The sequence below is a fragment of the Strongylocentrotus purpuratus genome, unplaced genomic scaffold (assembly GCF_000002235.5).
Source record: "Strongylocentrotus purpuratus isolate Spur 01 unplaced genomic scaffold, Spur_5.0 spur5_scaffold_19, whole genome shotgun sequence".
Taxonomy (NCBI): domain Eukaryota; kingdom Metazoa; phylum Echinodermata; class Echinoidea; order Camarodonta; family Strongylocentrotidae; genus Strongylocentrotus; species Strongylocentrotus purpuratus.
The window spans coordinates 25,321,194-25,331,128 of NW_022145604.1; the positions used below are offsets into that span (position 1 = coordinate 25,321,194).

The 9,935-nt window shown below is 36.4% G+C and overlaps 1 protein-coding gene across 1 annotated transcript; it reads left to right on the top strand.

Annotated features, from left to right (window-relative positions):
• The first annotated feature begins 2,795 nt into the window (after positions 1-2,795).
• LOC581998 (pancreas transcription factor 1 subunit alpha) lies at positions 2,796-9,279 on the top strand. Its single transcript, XM_781975.5, has 2 exons — positions 2,796-3,574; positions 6,587-9,279. Exons 1-2 carry the CDS (start codon positions 3,133-3,135, stop codon positions 6,898-6,900), a joined length of 756 nt encoding a protein of 251 aa, XP_787068.1. The 5' UTR covers positions 2,796-3,132; the 3' UTR covers positions 6,901-9,279.
• Positions 9,280-9,935: the final 656 nt, after the last annotated feature.

Consider the following 9,935-nt stretch of genomic DNA (forward strand, 5'->3'; position numbering starts at 1 on the left):
CAAAGTCGGAAAGATACGAAGGCCTGCAAACATGGAAAATGAAAAGAATTACGAATGAAATATAAAATAACACTATAGGGGACAATAAGGACCAAAAAACATAATACTTGTCTTACACGAACACATATTCTGATATGAGAATAAGGTCAGATGTAAAACTGAATGATATTTATAATCAAAGAAGTGTATAAGAAGAAAGAAGATTTGGAAGAGGCAAATGGAATTAAATTAATTATAACAGAGACAGATAAAAGGGAAAAGGGGCAGCTGTAAAACATGGGAAACAAAGAGAGAGAGAGATCGTGGGAGAGACAGAGAGCCGGAGAGACAGAGAGACAGAGAGAAAAAGAAAGAGATATAGATAGGGGAGGGAGAGAGACCAGTCAATGGTGTCTCCATATATTTAATAACTGGGAGGGGCGACACCTTTCCCCAAAGGCTTGTTTCTAGTCAGCCACACATATTTTAAGGAAGGTAGACCATTTCCACGGTTCAGTTACATTTTTATTTGGCCTTTAAAAGGGGCAGGAGGGCTTGATAGCCAACTTGACTACTTAACATTGTTTTTCTGTTATTTTTATGTTTAAAACTAATCATCAGCCAGGTAGTTTAAAGGTGCAACCTAATCCAAACAGTCAATTATTACTTCGTGCTTAACTTCTATTTATTTATTTCGCGTCTGCGCAACACAGCTTGGTTTATTCTATGATAACAGTTTCAAGACTTCCACAACAAAACACACATTTTGTTTGTTTTCCAACAGGTTATGACGTCATTTTTACGTCATCATGGTCAGTAATTCGCGCTTTTCCCCCACCACATCAGTGCCTTGTGTAAGTTTAGGATTAAATACAGGGCTCGCGTGCTATTCGCGTGCCCCATATATCACTACAATTTCTGTTGCATTAACGAGATCTCTCTCTGTTTACTCAAGAATCGCAAAGTTTGTTGTTTAGACAGTGAGAGATAAACCTTTTGTTTATAAGCGATTAAAAATAACTTTATCTAAGCCCGGTGGTGGGGCAATATACAGCTAACTAAAGATATAGTGCAGTTACTTAATGAACAAAGGATTGGCAGGCCTATAGCTCGTAAGGAAATAAATTTCATGGGCCCCTTATCGTAATAAGTTAAATTCGCATTTCTAATTGCTAAGAGCAGCGAATTATTAGGACAAATTCAAACGTTTTTTTAATGAGATCTTAGCTACCTTTGAGCGACGAGAAGCGACACGGCCATTGGTTTAAATCATTCTGCAAGATTAGGATGGGAATAATCAATATGTTTTTGACTGTTTGATTATATTTCTGCGTTTTTTCAACTCAATAATAAGTAATATACAAACGTCGTACATATATATTATTAACAAAAGTCGAATTACATATTTAATCATATCATAATGTAAATCAATCGAATAATTATAGGCCCTACCTTTAAACAAAAGCATAGTTGACAAATCATTACAAAAATTGAAAAATGCAGGAGACCACCATCTTAAGCTAGAGCTTGAACGTGACGGCGGCCTCATGAAAGCAACTGATATGCACCAAACTATGATATATATAAGTAGAAAAATAATATTTATAACAACAATATTTGTTCAGCTTCACAATCTATATTCTCTTTAAAAAAAATATTGTTTAGAAAACTAACCTATAACGAATGTGACTGGTTATATATCCTGCTCATTAATTTTCAACAATTTTTATGCAGAAAAATCGTGTCATGTTTGTGAATTTACAGACCTGAAATTTTACGGTAATTGTGCCCAAATTTGGCGAAATTAGTTCATTTGCTTTATCTGAACAAAAATAAGCGAGTATACTATGAATTATATCGATGTTGATTGCCTGAATGTCTGAACTCCTAATTTCAAATGCTTTTTATTTAATTACGATTTCACAAATCAGATAATTCTTTGTCAGTGCAGAAAAATTTACAATTTACAATATTTTCACAAAGGAAGAAATCATGCCTATTGATAGATTTGTTATCTCCCATTTTGATAGCACTTGTGCACAACAAAGAACATTATAATTACACAGTTAGGACGAATTGTTTAATTTTACACACGACAATTAAATATCAAACTTTTTGTTCAACAACTAGGGCGTTAAAATATGTTAACGTTTCCTATTGAAATTCTGTTCCAATTATAATGCAATGCCCATTCTCTGCCGGCGTCGCAAAAGAACTTAAGGCGAAGATATATTACCCGTGAAAACTCTTATTTGAAGAGATCATAGAATTGGCCCGCTTTATAAATTTCCGCACCCTCTTAACAAAAGCAAATTATTCAGCTCAAGTAAAGGTCATTATTCATATGGCGATTCAATTGGTGAAATCAAAATCATATAAATGAACTAAATAAACATCGTGCATGAAGTTGTATCACACCGCAGACCAATGGTCAAAGCGATATGAAAAGTTGGTAAGGACATATCAATAATTTCCTGATGAAAATTGAGTGAGGGTGCGGTCAGAATTACTTGCTGTCTGAGCACCGAGTGAAAGGCGTTGCCCTCCTTTAATAGCAATTTGATCCAGCTCGATGCTTTTGGGGTGAAATTTAGATACATTTCTGTGCAAATATTGGCCTATTGTTCCGTCGAGCACGATTTGGTTCGTCACTACAAGCATACGCACGCACTGACATCGCTCACGCGTGGTTTATGTTGGCAATACAGCGGACGGCGATCTGCGCGCGAGGGGGCGTGTCGTCGCCCTGATTGGTCGGATGCGACCGGAGTCGTCTGCGCATGTGTGGTTTCGGAATATCTCCAGCGAAGATCTCGGTCTCGGATAGCGGGCTTGGATGGGGACAGAACATCTCGGCGACTCCGCTATAAAACTTCGTTCTTGAAACTTCTTCGGCATTTTAATTTCTAGGGTTCGGAGAGGAATCCCAGGCAAGGTGCCCTGGATGTTGGAATGGGATCAACACCAACCGCTTTCAAATATAACATTGATACATCTCTTCATGCTCCACTGGCAACCAAACTCATCTCAACCCAATTCAACGGACACACTTGCTGCTTATAAACTACCCAGAACAATTTGATAATCCACCTGCGCTCCCAACCAACTCATAACTTCTCAAAACCAACTTCAGGTATATACTCAGAGATCACTATGGAAAATATTCCTTACGGTCACGAATCGCTTCTCTATCACCAGCCGACAGCATATCACCAGTACAGTCACCCTTATGATAGGAATGTCTTCGAACCCCTCAACCAGAGCTATGGGCGTCGGCCCTTCCAACATGAGGGGGGTAAGGCGACGCGGAGGAGGAGAAAACCCAAGTGCCCCACGCAGCAGGTCCGACAGAGACAAGCAGCTAACCTGAGAGAGAGGAAGAGAATGTCATCTATCAATGATGCCTTTGAAGGACTTAGGGAACACATCCCCACGTTGCCTTACGAGAAGAGACTGTCTAAGGTGGACACCCTGAGGCTGGCTATAGGGTACATCAATTTTCTGGCAGAGATGATCGAGAACGAGGGAGCTGACCTGGAGTCGCCAGCGACAAGTCCGGAAGAAAACCAGAAGAAAGTTATCATTTGCCACCGAGGTGAGTTTTTACATCTCATAATCGTTGCCATCTTTCTTCTTCTCCTCCTCTCTCATTTTCCTCCTCTTTCACTTTAACTTCTTCTTTTTCTTTTTCTCCTCCTCTTCTTCGTTAACCATCTTCTCCCTACTCCTTCTTCTTCTCCCCTCCTCCTTCTTCTTCTCCTCCTTCTTCTTCTCCTTCTTCTTCTCCTCCTTCTTCTTCTCATTCTTTATCTACTTCTTCTCCATCCTTTTCTTCACCAATCTTCTTCCTTGCCCCCTATTTCGAGGCACATTCACTGATCATTGTGTCATTCGACTTTTAATAATTTCATACCTAAAGTAGCATAAAATCTAACCAACTTTTTCATTCATGTCAAATGTAATAGGTAATCAAAACATACACATTTTTATAATAACTTGTCACAGAAATAACATTTTTTTCCTCGTCAAATTGAACATCAAACTAATATTGAGTAACATAATTATTTGTAAACTTAGTAAATTATTTACGTGTCAAGATTTATACAAGCATGAGGTCATGAAATATAACGACACATTGAAATACAAGAAATATCTACTTGCATGGCATATTGTTGCTGACAAATCAATATCACAATTATTAATCCGATATTTTACAATGAAAAACATGCAATGTTTTCATAGAATTTGTATTTTGCCTACAAAACATTGCTCTAAATAGTCATCAACAAGGCTAAACGCTTTTCAAAATTACCAACAAATGCGTTAACAGCGTATGAGTTAGAACACCATATTACTCTGTATGATTATTTCGTCATCCTACTCTCTTCATCTCCGTTATCCCTCCCCCCAAAAAGCCGAGGATTGGAGCTACAGAATTAAAAAAGAAAAGATCAAAAGGCAAAAATAAGCAAGCCACCATTTTAAGGAACGGAACTATACTATACGGTGAAAAAAAATATAATGGGAATGTGGATTAAGCAACCTAAAGCATTCACGTGTAGAATACAACTGTATACCTGCAAGTGAAGGATTAATGCATTAGCCATGGTTCTTGGTGGAATTAACAAGGTTTTCTCTTGTCGTTTGCGCTATTGAAATGGAGACGAGATCAATACCTGATCGATAACGGTGAGGATAGAAAGAATGGGCTAGGGAATGCCGAGGGACCCGTTCGACACACAAGACGGAGCAATCGACTGAAGAAAATGAAAGAACTATTATAAGACACCAGAGAACATCGTGGCTTGTGTACTTTATATAACTCAAACATTGTCTTCGCCTCTCTTGTATATTTTTCTTTTCAAAACTTATTCAACTCTTGTCGACATTAGGTCGTCATTTCCAACTTCTTCTATGCTTGACTCTATCAATTCATTATTTATTCATAACTTAATGTTATATTTATCCAAGGTAATAAGCTAAGAGGAGAGAGAGAGTGGCTTAAAGATTTTTTTAAAATCAACAATATAACTGTCATGACAGTATACGGTTACTCATGTTGCAGCCATGATCAGGTGAAAGTTATTTCAAGCTTATCTTCGACTGCGTGTCTCGTTCTCACTCTACATCTTCTAATATCAGTATATTAAGAAACTCCCAAATGTAGGGATAGGACGAGCCAACATTTACATTTATTACCCCTCTTTCGATAAGTTAACTCATATTAAAAGAAACTGAATGATTAAATGACGCGCAACTTTACTTTCACCGTCACTTAACGTCGAAGATGAGAAGTTATTTGTCATTCGTGCTTCTGACCTCTTGAAAAAGAATTTTATCGGTGTTTCTGAGGGATTCTCACCTTTTGTCCACATCCCTCAAGTCTACCCTTTAAGAAGTCTCTTCTTGTCCATCAAAACTTTCGGTATCCTCTTTACAAAATGCCCTCGAAACGCTGCTTGAATTGTGGCATTATAATTAAGGTACCCATGTTTTCTTCTCATGACAACAAGCACCGTCTAATACCGATAACAAGTTTCCACACTGGTCCCGTTAAACCTATTTGTCATTTTCGGATTACCCCACTGGTATTGTCGGTTACCCCCATACAATCCGAAGAGGGTTTTATTTCCCCCCCTATCTAATCTTGAGCGGTACCGTAACATAACAAGGCTCTCCCCCACCGATTAAGGGCTTAGCAAATCCGCTTTCCATTGAAGATTACCTGTAGGTTTTCTAACACAAGTGTAAGGAAATTGGGACTCGTAAAGGCGGTTAATACCAAAATGAACATAGGGGCTTTGAACCCCTGGCAATAGAAACCTACACCGCCATAAAAAGAGAGGAATTGTGTTGGACAGGAATTAAACTTGCGATCGGGCAATGGCAAACTGGGAAAGGCGATAATTATTCGGCACATAAACCGTCACCTAAACATGTAGTAAATGGCTGTGAAATTGAATTTTATTTGGGAAGCCTGTGGCTGGAGCATGGCCTAGTACGGCTATACAGCAGCTCCGACCGATTGACAATGGGCCAATGTACTCTTCTTTCAAACTATACGACAGGATAAAAAACAAGAATACGGATATTGAGGTGGCCATGAATTGACAACAAATATACCATGAAATACATCTGTAGTTGAAATATGTAATATTTTGATGCTTGTATCAAATTTATCAATAAAAATTAGTAGATGAGAGTTAGGAGAGTCACAAGTGTAAAGCATCACTTTCATCAAACACCCAAGGATTCAATAAGTGGACACAAAATTAAATACATAAGTGGAAGACAAAAGCGCTTGTGAGTTACACTTTAAATGAATAGTTAAAAGTTTGATAAAACACGACGACGTTTATTTTTCTGGTACCCTCTTATGAATGAAATAATGAAATCACAAAACAAACATTCGATACAAAATGAAGGATAACAGCAACATTAAATTGAAGTGTAATTGCAAGTCCTAGCAAAACTCATCGCTTTTTCGCTGTGCAGTTTGTTTTTCAGCACATGCATTATGCTTATATGTCGTATCAAAAAGTAGAATCGATTCCAATCATCTCTAAATTTCAAGTCTTTCTCTCCTTCTTTCGTTTCATCTTCACAGGATCGCCGATACCGCTTGATAACGAGTTCGGCGTCACGCCGCTCGCCGGCCACTCCCTCTCATGGAGCAATGAAAAGCACTCGCAGCCAGCCCCAAACGGTACCATGGTCGCCAAGGTATGGACGCCGGAGGATCCCCGACAGTCGTCGTCCAGCAGCTCTCCGATGTCGACAGGAAGCAGCAGCAGCGAGCACTTCTCGCCGTCGGGTTCATACGATTATGACGAACTTGAAGGCGTGACGACGTTGGCGGGACTCACGATAGCTCAGCAACTCACCCCTATTCATCACCACCTTGAAGAGAGATGTCACTGAAAATATACTTTTTTAGATCCCAGATTTTAAAAATTCTAAAGAAAACAATAAATTTATTGAGTTAAACAAGCAACTTTGCTATTTTCAACTTCATGAGAAATGCATTTTTTAATAGAGAATAAGCAGTATATTTGTAGCAACTCTATGGACAAAACAGCCTAACAAATTTGGTTAGTGACATGTTTCGTCCATTTAAAATAAGGGTTGCAATTATAAAATATTCCACTCGAAGTTTTGTTTCGTTTCTTTTAACTTTTCGATGGGGTTCCTTCCGATCATAAACAAAATTTACAAAAAGTGTACAAATGTGGGATTCCTTGACAAAAAAACAAAATTATAATTAAGGGTGGCTGTTACAAGGGGACCCAAACAGTAAAGCAAGCTCCTAGAACACCGTAGAAATATGCTCCAATTTATTGCATTTTAAATCATCGGCTTGGTATTGATAATCGTACGTCTTCCAAATCTATACGGATATCAAGCCCAAATGAAGTGTTCCTTTTATTTGTGGTTAGAAATCACTTTGATGGCGTATCCAACAAAGAATAGATCGAGGGGCAAACCCCCATTTAATGGTGGAAAAGTTTGATCGTGCGTCAATAAATATATACCACTTTCAGCATCTCTAGTGGGTCTATAACCCTTGCGGAGCTGCATGAGTACAATACTACGCCTCCTCCCGAGGAGGGTCCACCCCCCTTCTTGATCAGTGTTTGGATACGCCATTGCAAAGTAAATTATAGTTAATAGCATTATCTGAATCGGTTCTAAGATTATAACAATTTAATTACATGGACTCATCTCCCCAATGACACTTTTAAGGTTACAACTCTATCTTACCAAATAACTCGTTGTTTTCATTAAACATAAATTGCAAATAAACTTCAAAATCATTAAAAATAAACTTGTATTGATCTATGCACCATGTGGGTTGCTTAAAGATCTATTGAATCATATACATGAACATTTTGAGAGTCTAACCTATTTAATGCGAAATGGTATCTTTACTAAATGTGCATGCTTACAATTAGAAAATCATAGTGAAAGAAGGTTTCCAATATCTTTCGCTGCAAAATAATATTTCAACGGACCTCTACAAATTAAGACCCCAACTCTGAATATATTGATAACTCAACCATTTTGAAACATACAGAAACTCTATTGTGTTACGTTAGTTTATGACTAACAAACTCGATATCTTGTCAACTCGCCGAAACCAACTAATTAACTTACATCATCATATCATTGTGATGTGCATGTCTTCAAAATATTTTCTCAAGATTTATTCGTTGAACTTATGAGAATCTTTTTATTCTTATTTTATTTTCACGTCGTGCCTTCTTTGTATAACATGATATTTTTCTTTGTTTAGAGAGTGAGTGTGGTATTGTACATATGAAAACTGTTGTATATAACAAATTATGATTAACTCATACATATATCATTTTGTTTGCTTGTTTGATACTTTATATGTGTGAATTGTGCGTACTAATATACGGTATAGGCCCGAAAATACCAGAACAAACTCACAATGTTTTCAAATTAATTATAATCTGGATAGATTTTATGTGATTATATTTTTAATTTACAATCTTTAACTTTCAAGCATTAATCTTAGCGGAATTTGAATAACGCAAAGTTTAATACGGAATATGGATATCTAATTGGACTATAATGGTATTACAAATATGGGTTTTAATATCATTGCAATTGTTAAGAATGCTTAATAAGTAAATCTAAGCATCTTGATCAAAATTCCACGACACATTCAGCTTCAAAAATAGCTTATAGAATTCACAAATTTAGACAAATATTTAAAAGTAGGCTGACCGTTGTAAAGGATGTAATGATTTTTCTTTTCGTTCGTAAGTTTCTGGTCGGAAAAGTGTGCAATATTACTTTTTGTTTTGTAAGATATAAGATACTAAAGAAAAAAAGTGAAATTGAAACGAATGTATATACGTCTTAATGTAAACATACATTTCTCTATTTTACTGATTAACTCTATTGCTGATTTTCGAGACATTCCATTATTTTCGGATACATTCCAAAGCTGCAAATGAGATATTAAAATCAATTATTTCGTGTTTCTAGGATGAAATTCCCATGTAGGGACCATCTTTAGGATTATTTCGATTACTTTTATTTACAATTATATCGTGTAAAACATTCCAGATAGACCATACCTTGTTCATATATGTCGGGTTTCTGTTATTTTTGCTTTGATTTTATTCATGAACATCACCTGATTTGTCTTTATATATATCTATATATATTAACTCAATTCTCGTTCACGTGGAAAGACCAAATTATATCGTTTTCTATTGTAAAGCAACTTTTTCGAATCATGAATGAAAAATAAATCTCACTTTCAACTTATTTATGCTTGAATACATCATTTCTGTTTATGTGGTTATAAATAAGCTAGTATTTGTTTATTCAGGTTATATCGCCATAAGTCATAACAGTTTTATTTATGTTTAAAATATTATCAAATAGATAAAAGACAGGTTATCTATAGTTCAGCATCTGCATATTCATAATAGATAAACACTTAAATTATCGCATCTTGTTATTCAGGAATCTGGACATATCATTAGGACATGAAATGGAATTATCGTTAATCTATAGAAATTAGGATTTTAAAACCATTTCGTAGCAAGACTCACTAATTAACAATGACTAGATCATACCTATAAGTTACATAAGTTTCTAAATAATAATAATAATAATAGTGGGTTCTTGTATAGCGCTCATGTCAGTCAAATTTGACCCTCCTGGCGCTCCCGATCATCTTCTTCTTCTTAAAGGCATCGTTTAACAATGTTAAATCTGAGATACACGGCCCTACATGTTATCAGTGTCTGTGATATGGTGTAATATTGAAGCCCTAAAAAATTGCGCTTCAAAATGATCAAGAAGTGCCTCAAAAAAGTAAAAATCTTTGAGTGACCGGTTTTACCATACTCGTTTTCCCCAATAGACTGTAGTGTTATGAAAACCGTCAGGCGAACGGTTTTCAAAATGTGTAATTC